Raw genomic sequence first — 23,620 nt, forward strand, 5'->3', positions numbered from 1 at the left:
GGGGCTGGAGGAAGACAGGGGGACCTCTAGGGCCCCAACACCCCCCTCCATGGGGATGCATTCAAAGGGGCACAACCTTTTGGCTTGCACCCCCAGTTCCAGCATGGCATGGACATCACTGTCGATGCCGTGCTGGAACATTGCTGCCGTTCCCATTGCAGTGCCTGTTTTTTCTGTCACCACCAAGGGAATAGCAAAGAGACTGTCTGCCTGCGCGATAAAAACTCATAAACAGGCAGGCGGTCTTTGTGCAGCTTTGATGCAGCAACACTGGCACAACTTACCCAAAGTTGTAATCAGCCCCTATGTCTGCCAGAGAACATGGACCCTACCCAAGACGCATTAACACTTTTGGTCGCAACGAGTGAGCAGTCAAATCTTACCTCAAGGGAAGGGGGAAATGAGAGACAAAAGCCAAGTTACAACACAACTCAATTATCATAGTTGCAATGAATTTATATAGCAATTCTAATAATATTTCACTTATATTAAACATATGTGCGGAATAAACAGCCACCAGTAATTAAACAGTGAGAGTGGTAATCTTATCTAAAACCTGGTAACAGTTAAAGAAGGTAATGATATACTGCACTGCAATAATACCAGGAACCATGGAAGAGGAATTGGGGACGTGGTTGTTGTGTGTGGGCAGCACTTATCCGACATCTTGTAAACTCCACATTACATAGAAGTAAATAGCTTACAGATAGCCCTAATAAATGGTGTACTCATTGTTGGAGCAGCCCTTTGTTGTGGCTAACTTGTTTAAATGTTTGTGAAGTGTTACATTAACCATGACTGCATATAATGCTTGCACACATTATATTTAGTAAAACAAGTAAACACGAAAGGGCTTTATACTGTCCCAAGTCACTGCCCCCTCCACTGGATGCGACTGGGCACCCCAAAATCTATGATCAAGCTCCATCAGCCAGGGACCTGACATAGGGGATCAGGGAATGATGCCCTTTGGGACTAAGTGATGAGGCGACCGATGTAGTCTATTTCCTCACAGGGCTCACTGGGGGTGACACTGAAGAATACTAAGCAGCAGGGCGAGGAGTCCCTATGCACTAGAGAGCCCCAAAAATGCTGCAAAATCGAACCACTCAGGGCACCTTTTTGATGAGAGGGCACATTCGATAAGTGTGTTGGGAGCTTTCAACCTTCCAATAACACCAGATCCCAAAATATCCATTACAATTTCTCCAGTCTTAAAAACCCTGGAATGCTGATTTATAGATTGCGTACGTGTATGATTTATCTGGTCTTTTATGTGGCAGAAGACCTTTAGGTCTTCTAGGAACCCCTGCCAGGATGCTTTTCTATCTTCTACGTGATTTACAGAAATATTCTGACTCATAATGCTGAATGGAAACTTAGCTCTATTGGATTATATAATGTTGTCAATAATCATGTCCTTTTTAATGCAGTAAACTTGATTACATAATGACATGTTGAACTGGATCCAGTCTCTACTTTCAAAGCACAACCAGGGCATCCACAAACCATCTTTTACGAGTGTCTCTGTTCCTCACATCTCTGTGTTACCACATGGTTCATTTCTCTTGCACATTTTCTGGAGAGCTGAATTTCATTTGCTAACTGCTATCTGCAGAATTATTGAACCTTTCAATTTACACTTAAGCCAAACTGTGGCTCACTCAATCAATGCCACTTAGTGCCAGTCGTCCCCGAGCCTGTTTAGTTAGTTTTAATTAAGCCATTCACTGTTAGATCCTTAATCCTTGGGCAGTGGAGATGCTTGCCTGTCAAATGCCAATTTGCCAGGTTGTTTTTCTTACAGGTGCTAACTTTTCTTTGGACAGACTGATGCCTCGACTAAGGATTGTGTTTTTGCTACAACGGAACTCCAAAAATAATTTCTAATCAGCATCACCATTTCCCTGAAAGCTCCAGACACACATTCATCCGTCAGTGGGGCCCATAACACTGCACATTTACTCTGTTCACTTAATTCGGCTTCAAGGATTGGTGAAACAAAAAGGAGTAATACTGTAACATTTTGCGGAGTGTCTAAACCTATTTAACCAGTTATTATTTACACCTACAGTTTTATACGATTTACCATGGTTTTAACAAACATGAATTTTATTCAGACACACCACCATAGTGGCAATGGATCTGCTAGAAAGAAAATGAGGCGTAGGAAAAATTATAAGACCAGCTTTAATATTCCATTTTCCTAATTTTATTAAAAGCAAAACTTTAATATGTCTGACATTTAGGCATTAATTAATTCGTTATTCAGTAAATCTTAAACTTTATTTCAGAATGATGATTTTATTTAGAGCTCAGAAAATAGTCATTTATTTAGAAATCAGTTAAAAGTTTAGCAAAGAAGAGATAGTTCCAAATTCATTCTCTCCTAACATCCCTAACTAACACCCTCATCTTATCCTTCAGTCCTGCAAAGCAAACAAGAAATAAATCAAAGTATCTTACATGCAGGAATCGAACTGCAATCCGACAGCACTTTGAGATGAAATCGAAAGAGCAACCCTCTCTAAGCAAAATCAGGGGTTTTTATACACTAATTTCCTAACTTAATCTATCTAAAAAGTATCTAACATCACCAACTCAGGTTCTGATTGGACAAATTTGGGATGGGTGAGCATCTTCTCACTATTACAACATCATATTCACGGTGAATCAGCAGTTTAATAAAGGGGTATTGTTTAGGACAGTCTTTGGCCTGGTCACTTCCTTGACTTGTAACTTCACGTTTCTTTCCCACGTTCAGAACACTTGAGTGTCCATGTCTTGGCAACCATCCTGACTTCCAGGGCACAGTAGCCTTGAACTTCCCATCCGAGCACAGGCAGTTCACTCTCACTTGCAGGCTTTGGGTGCGCATGCGCAGTCCAGCACTTGCTCGCAGTTTACCAGAGCAGCCATGTTTTCACTAGGCCTCAGAGGCCACTTTTGGAACTATCATAGAAACAAACACAAATTCTTGTTAAATATGGAACTAAAGCCCTTCTGTTTACCACCCACCGCACTAATGTTTCCCCATTAGTTATTACCCAGCAAGTAAGCCACATAAATGCGTTTCATACATACATATCCTATGACTTTCTTGCACAATAACGTGTACAATAAGCACATTCATATTGCGTTTATTTATATTTAAGCTGTGCATTAGTTCACATCACAATAACAGTACAAATTAGTTAATTATATTGCTTCATGCAGGCAAAATTAGTATTCCCACGTGTGCATTTGTGTGCATCTTATACTATTGTTGGTTATTTCACCACAACACACCATTATCCATTTAAAACTTCAGCGGCAAAACAGGAATGTGTTCAATGATTGATTCTCACCTCTGTATTGTTTGTTGTCCGAGAGGCATATTAAGCTTTAATTATTTTGCAATTTTATATAGCGTGGACATGGCCCATAGGCATCAGAGCACTTTACAATAAAGCAGGATGTATTAATAATTAATAGAAGACATACAGGTAACTTTAAAGGTGGAGAGCAACCCCTGGTATCATTCCTGTGAGGCACAGAGCTAATTTGTTTTAGTAAAACATAGCAGTGACAAGCAGGTGGTACAAAATGGGTGCTTACCAAAAGGCAGAGTGTTTCAATAATAAATAGAAAATATAGATATAATATTAAAGGTGGAGAGAACACCAGGTTGGCCTCCCCATGAGGTAGAGTGCTTTGCATGTATACATTGTAAAACAGAGTGGTGATAATTAGGTAGTACAGTACCTCGAGCTCGGCAACCATAGTTCATGCAGGTTAGGCCAAGTGTCGTTCAAAAATAAGGGCTTTGCGGTCTTTTTTTTGAAGGTGATACAACATGTGGTCAGGCCGAGACCACTTAAGCAAATGTGCTTGTGCTTTGTAGATTGCGTAATGATGGCCTGTGGTTCTTGGGGCAAAATGTACTGACTTTTGGCACAAGTCAGTACAGCATCCAAAGTTGCTTCACTGCATTGCATTCAAAGGGAGAGAGAAATATAGTAATATGAACTATCCTAAGATAGAAACCCTCTAGACCTACATTTTTCTTACATGTGGCTTACAAACAACTCACATTCGGGGCACACCAAAAGATATTCCACTACACATAGAACAAGAAAAAAATGTTCATTTATATATTTTTTATTTTAAGAATTTGTATTTTTATCAAAAAGTATTTTTGTTTGTATATTTGTAAACATTGATAGATCCATACACAGCTTTATGATACAAATTTTACACAAAAACCAAAAGTAAAGATACAAAACAGCACAATTCAATTATTCTATACACAAATCAATTGTATCAACAAATACAGGCTCACAAACATCCCCATACATGCACACCTCTTATTCTTCTACATGCGCATCACTTGCACTCACTACAAACATACGTGTACGATACAGACGCCAGAGACGGAAGTAGGGCACCGCCCTTGAAAGGTCGGCAGTCCGCAGCCTCCTCACAAGCCGCAAAGGCAAGAGGAGGCCACGCACCATCGCAAGAGGGAGTACTATCAAAACACACAGAGCGACAGCAATAAAAGCTCATCATCCCTCACCAGCCTGGAAGTAATTAAAAATCTGCGATACAGATAGATTTACCAGCAGGTTGCAGAGAGTACAGAAGTAAAGATGCGCATGGTACCTATTACAGTATAGCATAACGCTGAGCAAAATCCAAACCCAGCATGGCCCTTGGAGACTGTAATCTGCACCGTTTTGTCGGACCATAGGACTTTAAGCCCCCCCACAGAAGATTAAGAATTCCTTATGATCCTCTCCTCCATCCAGCCCGCAGTATCTCTTCGAAACAATGGGTCCTGAAGAAGGTGGCAAAGAAAGAAAAAGTAGCCACTGAAACGTGCGTTGGCCGGTTTGTGTGTCACACCCTAGCTCTCAGCACAGCATTGGAGGGCTGAGTTTCTCACCCCCATGGTTCCATCTGTGTATGCAGTGTCGTTCTGGGGTGCGTAGTATGTTTGTAGTGAGTGCAAGTGATGCTCATGTAGAAGAATAAGAGTCGTGTATGTATGGGGAGGGTTGTGCCCTCTGCCATGACCGACTCCAACAAAAATGTGGTGTGAAGATGCACCTAAAAGAAGTCTGGGCTTTTTCTAAGGTTGTGAAAGTATACACACATTTCGACAATTCTTTGATAAAAGAGACTCCAAACAGATTGCCTCCCTCAATCGAGCCTGCCTCCAAGGTCAAATGCTTCCCCAGCTTAGGGTCAGTTTTTATCAATAGGGATTTGCGGTGTTCCATAGAGAGCACACAGTTCACGTTCTCTAGCAGGATGATGGCCCTCTGGGTCCAACTGTAGTGTAGTTACTGTATTCCCAATAGGCTCTGCACATTGGAATAATATATCCTATAGATTTAGATGTAGGGCTGAGGTCGACTAGGTCTCTATCGAATATATTAGACTTAATAGTGAGTGCCAGCTAGCTCAGTGGTCACTTAAAACTTTCTCGAATACACAAGAAGGGATTAGTTTCTGACAACCGCATACACATGACAACTTTGTTTCCCAAGAATAAGAAATGTACCTCTAGAGTCACGGAAACAATAGATAAGGATTTTGCTCAGTCATTCGTGCATGCTTCGTTTCTACAGAGTTGTAGAGAAATAGAGAGACAGGCGTTTTTCAATAAAAGGATTTATTGAACAGTCTTCTTTCTCATACAGAAGAAATGAACTGCTACAATCGTAATGCAGGCTGCAAAGTATAATGCGTACAGCAAGAACAATATTATGAAATAATACTGTAAGAGCATTGTATGGTTTCTAAGCCATATAAAAATACATACATAAATAACAATGACTAAAAATACTCAACTGGTGTTTCTAAAATACGCATACCCCGATGCACCTAACCTAAGTCTAGTACGTGGGAAGAAGTAAGTATTGTGTAGCCTAGGTTTAGTTTTCTTTTGCCAAGAATCTATCCAAGATTTCTCTTAGGTTCTAATCAGCTCCATACCTAATTTTAGAATGAAGGAGGCCTGGTATCTCTGTCTCGGGACTCGATTTCCCAATACCCCACAAGAGGTGTTGGGAACCATCTCCAATGGGAGGTGGACCTCCGGAAGGTCTCCAATGCCTCCAAAATCACCATCACCATCTGAAGTTTTGGGCGAGTCCCTGCCTTCTCCATGGGAGCAGTGAAGGAGGGGCCCCCTAGCAGGTCTCGCTGGGTGGAGGTGAAGGGCAGGGACTCCATGAACGCCTTCTTGAGCTGATCAAAAGCATCTAGGTCAATGCTGCTATCCACTCCGCGCTTGCCTTTGCTGTCAGGGTTCAGTGTAGGCTGCCATTGAGGTATCGGGGCATGAGGCCCTGCAGGTCGTTCTCTCTGGTCAAGGGGTCTGAGGCACTCAGCCTGTAATTCTTGAATTCTCTTGTCCAGGGGTGCCACTACCTGGGAGACTGCCCTAAAGAAGGACACAACCATTATCTGACAGAGGTCCTCATCAGTAGGTTAATATTGGACTTCATCCTCTTCAAAGTAATCCCCATATTCCTCCATTATGCTATGCCAAATGAAGATAGTGGGGTTAATAGGGTATAAATGTACTATGGTGACCCAGGAATTAAGGATAAGGGCTAAAGGCCTGGGGACCAACACTCCCTTGTAACTTAAAGGGATTTACAAACGTAAAAACCACCTGGGCGAGTCCCCACTTGTCAGCAATTTATCTTACCCACAGTGTAGGTGTTACTCACCAGTCGATGGCTCTCCGACAAAGCCCAGACTTAATTAGGCAATATATCTTCATCCTGTCAGACTTCACACACACTCTTCTGGACTCTCTTCACTCTCACTGACCTGTGTCGGGTAAAAGTGACGAGCCGGGAGGGTCAGATTTGCAGGGCGTATAATCGAGAGAGTGGGCAATCCCCTAGCGGTTAGATGACGGCGCAGTGCGTAGAGCCTGAGAGAAGGTTACCCTGATTGTGAAAGATCATTAGGATCATTCCCTTATTTGCATTGCGGGGCAGGCACAATACGGCTGCAATTAACAAGATCGATATGTGGATAACTCTAGCAACACAATCAATTCACACTGCAATTAAAACCAAATCATAACACAGTAAGATGAAACACTTATCTGTGGCTGTTTTAGCAGCAAAAAAGAGGGGGGTTAGAGCCTCTACAGACACTATTGAAGGATTGAAGCTGTTATGATTGGTGGACATACTTTGTTTTTTATTCCCATGGTTTGATGGATGGGAAATGTAGTGCTTTATGAATCTCTTAAAATGGCTGCTGGTGAAAATAAAGCATAGAAAGTAAAGCCTAATCCTTGCCTCTGGACCTATCATAGAATTTGAGTTAAATGTACAAGGTGTTGTCCCAAGCTCGGGATATAAAGAGTCTAAAACATAAATTGTATTCTCTCAATACATTTTCCAGATTAATCTCTGATTATTACCAGTGGTTTCAAGCCATGGTCTTCGCCATCGAAGAGATTAACAATCACTCCAAGCTCTTACCCAACATTACTCTGGGCTTCAGAATCTTTGACTCCTGCATGATGATACAACATGCGCTCAAGGGCACCCTATGGATGCTGACGGGGCTAGAGGAACCAATCCCAAACTACCAGTGCTGGAGGACACGCCCACCTGTCGCCATTATAGGAGAGACAACATCATCAATTTCAGTTGTGATGGCTCGTATCCTTGGTCTGTACCATCACCCTCAGGTAAGATACAGTGAGAGCAAATTAATAAGAATCAGAGCTCAGACGGAAAGTGTGTTACTGAAACAAACCCTGGGTCATCCACTCTATTGTTACCTACAGCTAATAGAAACAAAGGGTCAGACGAAGAGGGCTGTAACTGAGCATATGTAAACAAAGAAAAACATTTTCTGTCTGCTCCATGGGGCGATAGCCGCCACACCATGCACATTTTTTTTAAGGAAAACCTCTTGTAACTTAGCTCAATTTTGTTTATTTTTCATCAAATCTATCTTATGTGGATATGGCCAATAAGTGGTAAAGATCAGGTTCTTCTGGACCTACTTTGGTCAGCATTGACCTAGAAGCTGTCCAAGGCAGATCAGTGCCCGGCCTCCAGGAACCCCTTCAGAATGAAGGACACAGCCTGTACATTGCCAAATATAACATACATTGTCAATGCTTGTTGATTTAGATTCATTCAGCCTGCTATCAACTGGCTCTTGCTTGAGAACTATAAACATGTCCATCCAGGGGTGTGGAACTATGGGGTCCTATATAAAACCCAGAAATTATTTGTTCAAAAGAGGGATTGGACTTTCACCTATGGCAGACAAAAGGGTCTATTTTCTCCAGAAAACATGCTACAGAACTGCCTAGATGCTGGTATTGCTACGTTTTATTCAAATCTTTACTGAGTACAGAGACGTATCCCTGTTATAAAGGGTAAACATTTTAGAATTTCTCTTTATTACTTGCTGCAGTGGCATTACAACCAAGTTTCCCATGTCCATGTTCCAATAGTTGATCCAGTTCAGGTTTTTTCTTTGCATTCACCCAATTATTAATTCAGGATAACAAGTAACAAGCTAAGAAAAAAATCTGGACTGGACCAATTGTCCCACCTGGACTTGGGAAAAAAGGGAGCTCTGCATTTGAGTACCTTCAACAGCTTCAAAGCTATCTGTTTTGCTGTACTGATTTGTAAGGTGCAGCTTACAGCACATAGTGGTTCTTGGTGCTATGAAACAACCATACGGAGCTGGGAGAAAGCTGGGAATGTTTTACCTAAACAAAAAGGTCTTGGAGGCTTTTCTAAAACCCTCAAGAAATCTGCAAAATATGTATTACTAACATGAAGTCAGGCTAGTGGAAACTAATCCGAACTCCCTAAAATGATCAAACCTTATGCAGCAAAAGTCACTGTATCTCTGCGTGCCTTATTGCTCTTATCTGCAAAAACAACAAGGTTATGGATGACATGCTTGAATTGATCACAACAATTGGCAGTTGCTCGGGCTGCATTCCAATCCATCATTTTTGACTGACCATGCTACCTCTGTTTGGGCCCAGCAATATGCAAATCAGTCTTGACCAGGTCCTTCCTGAACCAGAACACAAGCAATTCAGGGCCAATTCAAAATAACTATAGCTCGTGATGCAGCCTGAGTAATTAACAGTGACTGAGATTAATGCAAGTATTCCATCACTCACTTTTATTGTATACTTTAGTGTGTCACCCTTAGTGGGATGGGAATGCCCAGACGTCGGTCCCATGCACAGTGTCACTTGAACCAAGCTGTACCCAGCTGATGAGCCCATGACTAGGGTGAAACCGGTCCCTGATTGCTTGTTTTCAGGCTGAGGGAGGGTCTGGCTTGGCAGTTCGAGTGAACTGTTCTGAATGGAGCAGGATCAAGACTGATTTGCATATGGTTGGGTCAAATTTGAGGTGCCATGGTGTGCAAAATAATGATGGGTTGGAATGCGGCCTGATTAATTATAAGTGGCTGAGATTATTTTAATAATTCCATACATCACATTTTTGTAAAATTCCGCTTATCTGGAAAAATAGAAATGTTCAGATATAGGTTAAGCACCCATATTAAGTACTGCAATCAACATTTATAATTGTATATACTTGTTATGAAATGCCATTCACAATAGAAAAATGGTGCATTTGTGTGGAATTTGGGGAGAGAAGTCAAGTTTTAGTTTTAAATCCAGATCCTGTGCTCCCAACCAAGTAACCAAAAGCAGCACTTATCTAATACATCTGTATTACATATGTTATTTTGCTTCCAGATCAGTTATTCTGCATCAAGTTCACTACTCAGTGATCGCAATCAGTTCCCTTCCTTCTTTCGGACCATCCCCAGTGATGACTTCCAGGCCCAAGGGCTGGCCCAACTACTAATACATTTTGGCTGGACCTGGATCGGCCTTCTGGCTGAAGACAGCGATTATGGCCAACAAGGTGCCCACATTGTACAAGAAGAGCTTACCCTGGCAGGGGCTTGTGTTGCCTTCTTTGAGACCATCCCTACAAATAGAGTTAAAAGTAACACCTATCACATTGCCTGGGTAATCAAAAACTCAACCGCCAATGTTATTGTCATCTTCTCCACGGACTATGTCATGATACCACTGTTGGATGAGTTGGTGCGGCAGAGAGTAACTGGGAAGACTTGGATTTCCACTGATGGCTGGACAACCTCTACTGTGCTTGCAGATGAAAAGTACTCAGAAATCCTTAGTGGTACCCTCGGATTTGATATCAACAGTGGACAAGTACATAACTTAGGGGAGTATTTCACCAACATTAATCCTTTAAACTCTCCAGATTACTTTTATATCAGACAGTTCTGGGAAGTTGTGTTTGGCTGCAAGTGGCTGGACCCAGAAGTGCCACTAAACATGCAAAATAATAACACAACTGCAGTGTGCACCGGGAATGAGAAGTTGGACAGTGTCTATGGGAATCTTAATGAATTTACAACCTTCCGGATCATATACAACATCTACACAGCGGTTCATGCTACTGCAAATGCGCTGCAGGATATGATGTCATGCAGATCAGGAAGTGTACCCTTCAATATTGGAATTTGTGTAGACAGTGGCGATTTTCAACCATGGCAGGTAATAATCGGGATTGCCTGTATATTCTGTATTTTCATTGTATATAGTGACTTGCGACTATGCATTGAGGCATTGTGCACTTTGAATCAGGTGAACTCATTTCCTCATCTGATGGGTGCTGGCCTATGGTAGAGATAGTTTATTAATTGGAGTTTGCCAAAATCCAGAGATGATGAGTTGCATAACTGGCACCCTACATTTTTGTTCCAGTAGGACTCCCCTGAGCTTACTCCATTAGCGCATATCATTGTTTATAGACTGCCTAGTCACGAATTACACACACTATAGCAGAAGTCCCGGAGAAGGATATAATATGCACATCCCCACTTCTCAAAATGATCTGTTCTGGTATCCTTCCCTGCTTCAGGACCCCAACTGTCCATTACTCTACCTTGGACCTGGAACTGCAGATAGACCACAGCAAGTATGTTCTATTCCTGCCTCTGCTCAATATCAAGAATGTTTCTCTCTTTTGATGTGACAGTGAATGTATACTATGATTACTGAATGGATTACTGGAGTGTTTACATGATAGCAATAATAGTGGCAGCATGTTCAAAAAATTAAATTTCCTTCACAGAAAGAGGTGAAGTAGCACAGAGATATGATCATGGACCAAAAAATGCATGATATAATTTCCACTGAACCTGGTAATTTGAAACAAGGAAAGAACATCCATTGCAAGAATGATTATTTTAGTAAGTGTTGGACTTGGCCCCTTTTTGCAGGGTCATCCCTGAACTTTTTGCCTTCCTCCTAATCGTTTTTCTGACCTGGTGTTGGTGGTTTTAGGACTCTGGACACTTTAGCACTGCTGTGCATTGTAAAGTGTGTGTGCTCTCTATTGTAAACATGGTAAGATTGGTCAACACCTGTTTGGCATATTTAATTTACCTGTCAGTCCCCAGTAAAGTGGTATCTCAGATACCCAGGGACAGGAAATTAAATGCTACTAGTGGGCTTGCAGCACTGATTGCGCCACTCACCAAAGTAGCCTTTCAAACCTGTCTCAGGCCTCTGCCATCGCAGGGCCTGTGCGAGCAGTGTTACTGCCGCTGTGACGTGGCCCCTAAAGTGTGTGCCATGTCTGTGACCCTCCCTTTTACTGCATGTCAGTCACCCCTAAGGTAAGCCCTAGCTAGCCCTATGGGCAGGGTGCATTGTAGGTAAAAAGTAGGAGATGTACCTTAAGTGTGTGTCATGTCCTGGTAGTGACAAACAGCCATTCGGGTTTCTCACTGCTGTGAGGCTGCATCTTGCATAGGAATGCATTGGGGATTCCCTGATAAGTGTTTTAGTGGTGATTACAGATAAGAGAGGAGCAGCGTGGTCAAGTTTGGTATGTTTGGAATAGTGATAATAAATGCTGCGTAATGGTGAGCACAGATTTATGATCACTATTTTAGAAATGCCAGTTTTAGAAGTTGGCACTTCTGTGTGCTATGTGTCTGCCTGCCTGATGTGTATTGCATGTTTGGCCCAGGAGTGACAGGGGCTGGTGAGGTGTGTGGCTCCAGGGAGGGCAGGGTGAGTCAGCGCTAGGCTGAATAGGAGAGCTGCATTTGGAGTAGTGGAAGGAGTAGTCCCCTGACTCTGAATAGGTCTGTACCTGCCTTGGTGAATGCTGGCTCTGCCTCCTTGTGGCGAGTCTGATGACAGAGCCCCCACCTGACAAAGGGGAGTAAAAGAACTGTACACAAAGTGCTCCACTACCCCTTAGAACCAGTTGAGACTGGTTCCCCAAGCCCTGTGCCAGGCCAGAACAAAGGAAAATCTAGTATATATACTGGGGTAGTGACTCCATGAAAGGTGTGCTGCTTTATGGTGCTTGCTGGTCCCCAGGAGGAACCACAACGAGGGACTGCCCCTCTAATAGACGGCCCTGTGAGCTGGCCTGCCTTGGCCCAGCTGTGCCCCTTGAAATTTCTGGCACCTAGCGCCTCGCGAGCGCTACCTCTTTCCAGCTGTTCCAGGATGAGAGGAGGGCTGGTGCCCTGCAGCGAAGTGCTGCGAGGTCTGCAAGGGGAATCCTGGCATGGGGACTCCCCCGTGCTGCTGGAAGGTCAAGCGGGAGGCTACCCGCATTTTTGATGCCCATTCGGAGCTGGAGCCCACCCAGCATTGCTGATGCCTTCTGGAGGCTAGCGCAATCGGCTGAGAATTCGCTCTGCATGCAGCTGCCGAAGGTCAGGCAAGCTGCCTGGTTGTTGGCGGGCCGACCGGCAGGAAGGAAGTAACTGGATATCAGGCAGAGCGTGCCTGGAGGAAGGTGGGCCCCCATGGACCAGTGGGAGCCCGACGTGTGGCCAGAAGAGTGGGAGCCTGGGGGGCTCCATCTCGTGGAGCAGAAGCCAGGCAGGAGCCTAACCCACGCTGGCAAGCAGGGACAAGACGACAAAGATTCACCCATGAGTAGAGGGCCGGGAGAGGAGCACCATCAGTGCCATGGACGCCCACTAAGTAATTAGCCTGAGGAGCCCCGGTGAGGGGGGCTCCATGAAGCATTGTTGGTGCCAGGAGTGGCACCGAACAGCCCCGGTGAGTGGGGGCTGAACTCAGAGCATTGTTGGTGCTCTTAGGGCAAGGTGGGTGCCAGTGTTCCTGCTCTGCCACAGCTGCACCGCGAGAGCACGGGCAGCTGCACCAAAGGGGCAGTTGTATTTAGAATTCCCGGAGTGGGGCTTCCAAGGCACAGTCGGTGCCAGTGCTTGTTCTCCACAGCTGCACAGTAGGAGTGCGGGCACCTACAACGTGAGGTCAATTTTGTTTTAGGAGTCCCAGAGTGGGGCTTCAGAGGCACAGTTGTGCCAAAGCCAATTTCCTTAGCTGCACCGCAGGAGCACGGGCAGCTGCAACAATGGGGCATTTCTTTTGTTTCTTGAGAAGGAGGGGGTGAGATGCACCCCACGCCCCAGTGCATCCTGCACATTGTTTTTGTTGCCAAGGCAACCAGAGGCCCCCAGATAGAGCCCTGACTTTTTGGGACAGAGGGCATTTGTGCCCCAAAAAAATGGCCAGTTACCCCTACGCTATCCAACGCTTTCCCTACTGTTTCACTCTCTGGAGTTGAAATAGTAATTTTTACCCCTATGCTATCCAACGCTTTCCCTACTGTTGCACTCTCTGGAGCGGGAATAGTAATTTTTACCCCTACGCTATCCAACACTTTCCCTCCTGTTGCATTTTCTCTTTTGTCTTACACTATCTAACGTTTTCATTACTGTAGTTTTTTTTGTACTTTGAATAGTAGTTTTATTTATTTAGCTATTTAATATTTTTGTTATTATTTTAGATAATGTAGTATATAATTAATTAAAAAAATTTCGAAAATATATTTCATTTTTTTAAGTTATTAAACATAATTATTTACTTTTTATTTATGTTATTGTTTTATGCATGTAGATGTATTTGTAATTGATAATATTTTTTAATGTATACGTTATTAAAATAATTATTACAACTTAATATTCAGTAAGTATATAATATATATTTTATGTATATGTTTAATTAATGTTTTATTATTGTATATGTATTATGTATTAATTTTAAACATTAATAAATATTTTCAACTATGTTTATTTTGTTTATAAGTATTATTTACTTTATTTATTTATTTATTTATTTTAACAGAAAAATCCGATATTTTTAATTACGATATTTTTAACATCCATATTTTGGTTTCAATATTTTTGTACTTACCATGTTGTAGATAGGATGTCGATATTCTTGCCTTCGATATTCCTGCATCGATATTTCTGTAGGTCGATATTTTGTAGGTCGTTATTATGTCAGTGATCCCATCTAAACATTTGTACCTGTCCCTAATTAATGCCTAACCCTGCATTATCCCGGGGAAGGTAGACATTGGAATTCTCCTAAAATTGGGAAGGGTACTGAGAAGGGTTGCGGTGCCTTACTGCAGATCGTCACTGAGATTACAATTATGTAATTACAATTCCTATTGAATTGTGCAGATGCCTCTTGGCCACACAGCCACAAATGTGGGTGCAAGTGAAGTGTTGCTTGTGGTTCGCTCTGAGGGGTGCTGCTCAGCATGCCTTGACATTCATATACCCTTATTCCATCAATTTGGCTGAAGATCTGTGAATAGGCTGAGTAATTGTTGCAACTATGTCATTGTTCTGTTTCCTGCTGCTCCTAGTGTATATCTATACATTTCCTTAGACTTTCTTTGAATACCTCCTATTATCTGGAAAACAGCAAAGATCAGGCAGTTCTAGCAATGAGACTAAGCAAGAGCAAAAGAATCCTGAGCATACAGAACTCTTAGCAAGTATTGTAGAATACAGAGAATTTGTATTTAAGCGAAACTTGAAGAATAAAAGTAGTAAATATTGTTGGAAATTATGATCGTTTATGTGGTATTCCCCAAGATATGCTTTCCTTCTTTGGTGACCCCATTATTGTTGGCCATAGGACATTTCACACTTTACTCCTGCTAATCACTGCTAAAGTGATTGTGCCCTACGTTTTAGGCATGGTGAAATTAACATTAACCTAATTGGCACAGTTAATATACTTAGAAGTGCCTAGTATATGGTACTACATGTACCCAGGACCTGTAAACTAAATGCTACTACTGGGCTGCACCACTCATTGTGTCACCCACTAAAAGTAGCACAGTAAAGCATGACTTCAGGCCTGTCCCTGCAGTCTTAATGTGCAGCATTAAACTTCCACTTCAGCCTGGCAAATGTAATCCTTTCCAGTCTTAAATGTTCAATTCCAGTCCTTTTAGTCACCTCTAACACACACCCTAAAAGCTCATAGGGCAGGGTGCAAGATTAGTAGGCATGTATAGTTAATTATTACTAGGTCTGGGCATAAAATTTCCCTGGCAGAGTTTGTGTAGTTCGGCAACTCTGAGTTCCGCACAGAATGCAGAGTTACCAATGAACTCCGCACTCCACAATGGAGCTCTTTTTTGTTAGCACGCTTGAAATTTCCTTTCACAAATGCGTGAGTGACTTGCCTGGTCTCCCAATCACCCACAAGATTTCCAGATCTGTTTGGTGAGTGCCACAAGATTTTCTAGCCGGCTGCATGCTCTTGTGAGATTTTGCGGTCGCCAATACTTCATTCAGGCGTGCCAGCTACCTCTGGAGAATTTGTTCTGATGTACGCAATCCTGAACGCAGAGGATCTACTGCAGCTGCAGTCTGGGGAAGATTCTCCCCTCAAGAACATCAAAATATAGCTGAAATGATGGTGGAGTCAAAATCCTCGTCAAATGGACCTTTGGTATTGTTTTTTTGTGTGAGGAGTCCTTTTTCTTTTTTTGCTTGTTTCCAACTGGAAGGAAATGCCCCAGTGTCTCCAACATCCTGTTCCTCTCCAGCAGGCTCCTCCCAGTGCTTTGTCATCTCCTGGTCACTTTTCATTTGGATTTGGACCTGAAAGGATTAATCTTTGATGTTTCACAAGTAAGTTGAAAAACTGGTGTTTTTTGTTTTATTGGGGACATTCACCTGAATTTACTTTTAATCAATTTAAAAATGTATTGTGGTGGGTTGCCTGCAGTTTCAGTAGGGGCCTAGTTATTTCTTTGCAAGTACTATTTCTTCTTTTATAAAGGAAAAATGTTGCACAGTTCACTACATTTTCTACATTTTTTTAAATACATTTGCAATATTGAGTTAATTTGCATAGTTTGCCAATGGGCCTTCCAGTCAGTAGGCCCAGTGCTAGTCACTGGTGCATAAAACAATTACTGTGGTGTCAGTTGCATCGAACCATAATATAGGACATGGATGGATTTGGAATAAAATGCAAAAATAGTTTTTTGTGGTATTTCACATTTTTTTTTCCTTCAAACAATGTATAGGGTGGGGTAATGTCTTTAGAGGATGTGTGTTGTTGTAACTTGTAAACATGATTTGCCCTGTTCATTTTCATTTTTGCTATTGTTGAATTAACACTGTATAATCTTTGCCATGCCTCCTTTGTCTGGCCGGGGTGTGAGTGTGTTGCCAAAGGCCACCATGTGTCTTCGTTCCCCATGTGGCCAGAGGCCATTTTGTATAGTCAATGTCATAAGCCTGCATGTGTTCTTTGTTTTCCAGTCCTCCTGCTTGTTGTGACCATGTGGCTGGTTGGCATTTTGTGTGGCCAGCCAGTGTGCTTTTGCCAAAAGCCTACATGTCTTCTCTTTGTTCCCCATACGTTCTTGCTTTCTGTTTGACGATGAGGTTGGTGGCTATTTTGTGTAGGCAGTCAGAATGCTTTTGTCATAGGCCTGCATGAGTTCTATGGTTTCCAGGCCTCCTGCTTGTTGTTGTGACCATGAGCTTTAGCCATAGGGCTGCATGCCCCCTCTCTTCATTCCCCATGCCTCCTTGCTTGCTGTTTTAACATGTGGCTGGTGGCCATTTTGCATGGGCATCCAGAGTGTTTTTGACATAGGCCTGCATCTGTTGTTCATTTATCATTATGATGTGGCCATGCCTCCTTGCTTGCTGGTTCACCATGTGGTCATCGTTGGCCATTTTGTGTAGGCAGCCAATGTGCTTTTGCCATTGTCCTGCATGTCTTCTCTTTGATCCCAATGCTTTCTTCCTCAGTGTTGTTGTCGTTGATGACCATGTGGCAATAGCTGGCAGCCATTTTGTGTGTCCTGCCAGAGTGGCCCTTTGCGATATGCATGCATGGATGGTTGAGCAGTGAAATAGCAGTCTAATAAATGAAAAATATAATATTGAGGATTATTTCACTTATTTATTATTTGTTTATTTTAATTTTTTCAAATTTAGTTTTTAATGTAAATTGAATTTGTATTTTTTAATTTTTATTATTTGTAAATTGTATTATTTTTGTAATTTTTTTAATGTTTTAAAATGTTTTAGCTTTTTTTAATTTGAACGTTGTTTCTATTTTTAGACTTTATTTTAACCATTTTCATTTCACCTGGCATCAATGAATTAACCCCATGTCTGCTATGGGTGCACAACATTCATTGTGTAAGGATTTTTCCATTCTCATTTGTCAGCTGCACCTCCATGCGTGCCACATACCACATGATGCATATAAAGCAACCAGTTTATCTGTATGTTTGTTTGTTGTTACTGTTGCTCTTTCTTATCCTTACTTAGTGTACACCATGAAAGTTTATGTTGGTGTGGTTTTCTGTTTTACGAATGGATATACTGTATTGTTAATTATTTATAATAGTAACCAGTGACCCCACTAAATGATATTGTTTGTTTGCACTAATATTTGAACTGCAACATTGCCACATTTCACTGATAATCATCTAGCATCTTTGCTTTTAGGTGCACAAGAGAAGAGATATCACCACCGTACTGCCAGACAGAAGGCCTGTGCGCTAGATGACACATGACCACACATGACAGACATCTCTTTAACCTGTGAAGCTAAGTGCCACTGCTAACTGACCACTTCAAGATGGCCCATAAGAAAGTGGCTAGTGAGTAGAAGAAGAAGATTATCACCACTGGTATGTTGACCCAGAAATTTTTCAGGAAATAAAACTGTGCCTGCTGCTCCATCCTCCGGAGGGCATGCTGGGAGCAGCACCCCACATCAGCGGACCCACCTCAACCTAGGCCCAAGTCCAGGGTCGGTTTGGGATCCTAATCTGGCCCAGGCACTGACGAAAAAAGTGGCCCACATTCATGGGGTGTGGCCCACAATCACAGGGCGTGGCCTACATTTGCTTGCCGTGGCCCATGTTCATGGTGCATGGCCCACATTTGCGGGCGTGCCCTTTCATGAAACACACAAGGAATGTAAGTGGGAGGATATTGTTCTTGGGAAGGACACAGGGCCAAGGTGACAATGTCCTACAAGCTGAGCAACTGAAAAACAGCGAGGCCCCTTTCCATTACAAAATTATTCCCCAGCCCTCCAGCGCAGGAGCACCTGAAAAACAGCGAGTCCCCTTTCTATTACGACATTTTCCCCCAGCCCTCCAGTGCCGGAGCACATGAAAAACAGCTAGGGCCCTTTCTATTACAAAATTATTCCCCAGCCCTCCAGCACAGGAGCACCTGAAAAACAGCAAGGCCCCTTTAAATTACAAAATTATTCCCCAGCTCTCCAGCACAGGAGCACCTGAAAAACAGCAAGGTCACTTTCTATTAAAAAATGATTCCCCATCCCTCCAGGGCAAGAGCACCTGAAAAACAGCGAGGCCCCTTTCTATTGCAAAATTATTCCCCAGTCCTCCAGCGTAGGAGCACCTGAAAAACAGCAGGCTCCTTTCTCTTAAAAAATTATTCCCAGCCCTCCAGCACAGGAGCACCTGAAAAACAGAGAGGCCCGTTCTCTTAAAATATTATTTCACAGCCCTCCAATGCAGGAGCGCCTGAAAAACAGAGAGGCCCCAGCTATTTGTAAATTACTCAGCCCTCACCAGCCCTTCAGTGCCTCAGGGCTATGGCATGGCAGGAGAGGGGATAAAGCAAAAAACACAGCTGCTGGGCCATCCATAGGAGTGGGGGGGAGGCTAAGATGGTGTGAGTTGCAACATCACCTGGCCCTCACAGCGAGACCCATTCTTCCTCACCCACTATGCCCTGAATGAGATGGGCTGTGGGCGAGGTGTTAATGCAAACACTGTTTCTGGGCTGAGTGGGCCCCAGCGGGGACGAGGTGAAAATGGCCCAGAGGCCTGAGAAACACCTGGCCCCCAGGGAGGCCGATTCTGGTAAACAATCACCCCTCCCCAGCCCACCATCAGCATGATTGCTTGGCAGGGCACGGGGTCAAGGGGAGGCCAAGCTGATCATCGCTGAACGGCCGCCCAGCGAAGCTGCTTTCATCTCCCTGTCAGTGCTCTCAGTGGACTGGGAGTGGGGAAATAAACAGCCCCACAGAGTGCACTGAGGCATGCCTGAGTGCCAACGGTGCCAATCCGCCCCTGCCCAAGCCCCTGTCTGTCACAGATCCAGCAAGTCTAATCAAGGCAAGGCCAACAAGCATTGACATTGAAGTTGACTCGCTATAGCAAAGTAGTACCCAATTGTTGCAGGAAACTGAGAGAAGTGGACAACAACTACAGCTGCAACCACCAATAGAAGTTCCTCCTGAAGTAGGAGCAATTTAGGAAGTTGAGCTTCATGCTGAGGACGTAGAGGATCCATTGACTTCCAGATCTCTAGCAAGAAAAATGAAGGTTACTACACACTCCTCTTCTCCAAGCCCAACTTTTGATGATCCAGACACCACTTGGATTCCACCTCAGTCTGAGAGTAAGACACACCACGAGAGGCTAGGGAAAATGAAAGTTCCTGAAAGCCCTAGACTTATAGATGCAGATGTAGAGGAGGAGGTTTATGATGAGCCAGTCATCATGGATATTAGCCCAGCCCCAGTGGAGACTAACGTTACCCCATCCCAACTTGCTGTGAGGGATTTGGCATCATAGATACCACTACCACCACCTCCACCAGCTGCCAAATTTGCAAAGTCCCAGCTGTGACCTACATCCACAAACACCTCAATAAAAGTTGGTACTTCAGAGAGTCGAATGTCAAAACGCCCACCTACCACCAGTTCATACGACATTGGCAGTGGCATCTGCATCAGAAAGTTGACCTACCCCATTTGGGGCTTCTTTATGGTTAGCAAAGACGGAGGTGAACATTGCCATATGCTCCATTTGTGGAGCAATGTTTAGTCGCACAAAGCTTGGTACAAACTATGGTACCGGAGGCAAAACATTTAAGAACATACCATATGATCCAGTGGGAGTCGCACCTTAGCAGCCAAAAAGGGGTTTTGATGAAGGGGGTGAAAGGCTGAACAGGGAATCCAATCTGATCACTGTGGAAGGTGAAGAAGAGGAAGACATTTTCATTCCGCCAAGCAGCTCTGTCCCCAGCCGTGGAGTAGTTTTGCCCACATCAGCAACATCGCAATGGCACAAGATTCGGGTCGAGTCACCAAGGTAAGAGAGTACAATGACTGCCCCGCCGAAACGCACATTGAGCCTACCAACGTCTGCTCTCAAGTAGTCACCTGAATCAGTGGCACTAAAAAAGAAAAAAATCCAGGCTACTATTCCTGCCATGTTTAAGAAGGAGGGGCAGTATGAACACAACCACCTAATGGCACGTTTGTACAACACAAAGCTGGTTAAAATGTTAGCGCCTGACCTCCTCATTTTTCTTTTGTGGAAAGGGTGGGGTTTCTTGAATTTGTGGGACCCATCTGCCTGAAATGGATGGTTCCCAGCTGGTCCTGTTTTGCCAGAGTTGCTGTAACAGTGCTACATCACGATGTGCTGGGATTGCTTGGACAAGCTTTCCAGCAGAGTGCTCTTCACACTATCCACCTGATGGCAGACATGTGGACCAGCTGCCAAGCCACTGATTACATGTGCATCACTGCACACTGTATTTATTTTGCAGGGGTTAGAGAAAAGACATCTGCAGGTGTTGACACTGCTGAGATGTTTAATGGCGCTCAGAAGCATGCCATGCTCACCATGGACAAATTCCATAATGCTGCAAACATTTTGGAAGACTTTAACAACAAGGTCTTCGAATGGCTGGGACCAAGAGGGCTTAACATTGGATTTGTTGCCAAGGACAGTGGATGTAATATAGTTAAGGCCATGGCCGATTATGGCAATTTCTGGGTCCTGTGTTTGGCGCACTGCATTAACATCATTGTACAGGACTTTCTCATAAAATAATACCAAGTAAGAAACTTACTGTCCACCTGCAGAAGAATCGTCACTCATTTCAGCCATTCATTTAAAGCCTGGAAACATCTGAGGGTCATTCCGCATGATAATAGAATGCCAGTTAAAGAACTTATACCGGAGGGGCCAACACGTTGGACCTTGACTTATTACATGCCTGAACATCTGTTTGAGCAGTACAGACCGATCAATGAATATGTCACGCAAAGAGGGGATGTAACTGTGAAAGGCATTATGATTGAAATAGACAATGGGGCCTAGTCAAATACCTGACATAGTTGCTGATTCCTTTTGAGGTGTTCATATGGCAAGTCAACTAGGAGGACAGTACCATGGGCCATGTTATCCCATTGTTTCACATACTACATGAACATCTAAAGGAGGTGTCTGCAATGTACGCGGGTTTGGAGGAAAAAAGATGCATATGAGTTGATGGAGAGATTAGTCCTTTGTTTATCTGTTAATGCGAGGGTGCAAAAAGACATTCTGTCATCCAAACATTACACCCGTCCCACAGTTCGTTATCCAACCTGCAAACCATTATTGCCCACTTTCATTCCTTTTACAGACTGGGATGTTTCAATATACAAAACATGAATAGCTGAGCAAGCCGGTGAGCTAGCAAAGAATTGCCAACAATTAGAGGCCTGCTCTTCCAGGGCACAAGTTCTGTGGGGCAGCCTTCAAGTTCAGAGCCCGAGGGCAGTACTGTTGGGTCACAGAATCCAAAACCAACAACAAGAACACCATCAACAACAAGAACAAGAGCATCAGCCCCAAAATCTGCAAATGAAAGATTTCTACTGGCAGGGCTTACGTCCAGTGCAGAGGCAAAGGCAAAAGAGGGCAAGCAAGGTGTCACACCAATGACCATTGAGCAGATGGTCCATGCCTCTCTGGATGACCGAATAGAGGTCTACCTTAATAAAAACCCATTGGTGTATTGGAATGGGAAAAGGCACCAATGGACAATGCTCAGACGACTGGCAATAAACTATCTGGGCTGGGTGTGTGTGTTCAGTGCTGCCTGGATCACATTTGAAGCTAAGTGGTGGTTGGGTGAGGGACCTGTTGTTGAAGATAACGGGAGATGGACATTTAGTCATGAATGATCATCACATTATGCATGTGCTGTTCGGCTACATATTATTTTTATGATTCATAATGATGAGTTGATGATCATGACAGTTGTGAGTTTGATCAGCCCGATACCGATAGTTACATGCGGCCAGTTTTGTGTGATTTTTGATTGCTGTAAAATTGCCCTCAACTAATTGTTCACACACCATGCATAAAATGAATGACTATTCTTCTCTTCTCTCCTGCACTGCCTCTGAGTCTTCTCAGTGCACACCTTATGAAGTTTAATTTCTTTCTTTCTCCTTGATTTTACAATACCATTTTTGGCTTTTAATCCACATGCCCTCTTACCCTGTACCAATCTGGAAAAGCGACATAACACACACGCTTAACTTATCGGACCACAGGCGCCGGGCACCAAAGATCGACAATACTTAACAAAGAAGGGAGGTAGAGTATAAAGTAGGATTCCTACTCCACGGGCACTGATAATTAAACAAGAAGAATCCTACTACCTGTGTAAAAAGGAAAAGGAGGGTGGAACACTCAGTGTTGTGTAAAATACCCCTCACACACCAACAGGCCCCTTGGTGTCATGCTTCATCATCGGGGTCTTCGCACCCCGCTAAGGGGATGCGGCACGCTTCGACCTGCAACTACGCGGGAGCGTTGACAATTCAGACTATGTGTGGTGTGTGTTGAGTGCAAGTGAAGGGTTTGGATGTGAGTGGGAGGTGTAGTGATAAGTTTTAAAAAGTACCTGGCTAGTGGGTGAAATAAAAACTTTATTAAATACCCCTGGCTGGTGCTGTTAAAAAAAGTGCAAAAGAACGAGGTTTTCGGTCTTAATTAGGGACAGAACCTCTGGTGTGCGTCGACATGTTTCGGTACGGGTGTACCTTCTTCAGGACGGGGCACAACTCCCAACCCTACTCACGTTTTTCTAAAGAAAATGGGTTTTATTTTGTTTTTTAAAAAAGTGATTACACTCATTAAAGACGGCTACAATGTGCCTACAGCGGTTCTCTGGTACATGTAATTACATGTCCTGAAAAAAGAAAAAAACATTAGGTTTGGTTACCATATAGGGTTGGCTCAGACAGGTGCAGTCACCTGGAGCCCCAAACAGTTCATTAAACCTGTAAAGGAAAAAAGGACATACAAAACACAACACATACAAACATATAAGGCACACTAAGGGTTTTTGTCTTTTTGTTTTTTGACATACTTGTGGTCTTGGTTGGCTATTA

General features: G+C 43.3%; 1 protein-coding gene across 1 annotated transcript in view; it reads left to right on the forward strand.

Moving 5' to 3' along the window:
• The window catches only part of LOC144797893 (extracellular calcium-sensing receptor-like), an 85,418-nt gene that overhangs the window by 9,265 nt on the left and 52,533 nt on the right, over nt 1–23,620 (forward strand). The window contains exons 2-3 of the mRNA XM_078668696.1: nt 7,417–7,708; nt 9,770–10,603. Of these exons, the coding sequence (XP_078524822.1) occupies nt 7,417–7,708; nt 9,770–10,603 (1,126 nt within the window). The remainder of the gene's footprint in view (nt 1–7,416; nt 7,709–9,769; nt 10,604–23,620) is intronic.

This window comes from Lissotriton helveticus, chromosome 12, assembly GCF_964261635.1.
Source record: "Lissotriton helveticus chromosome 12, aLisHel1.1, whole genome shotgun sequence".
Taxonomy (NCBI): domain Eukaryota; kingdom Metazoa; phylum Chordata; class Amphibia; order Caudata; family Salamandridae; genus Lissotriton; species Lissotriton helveticus.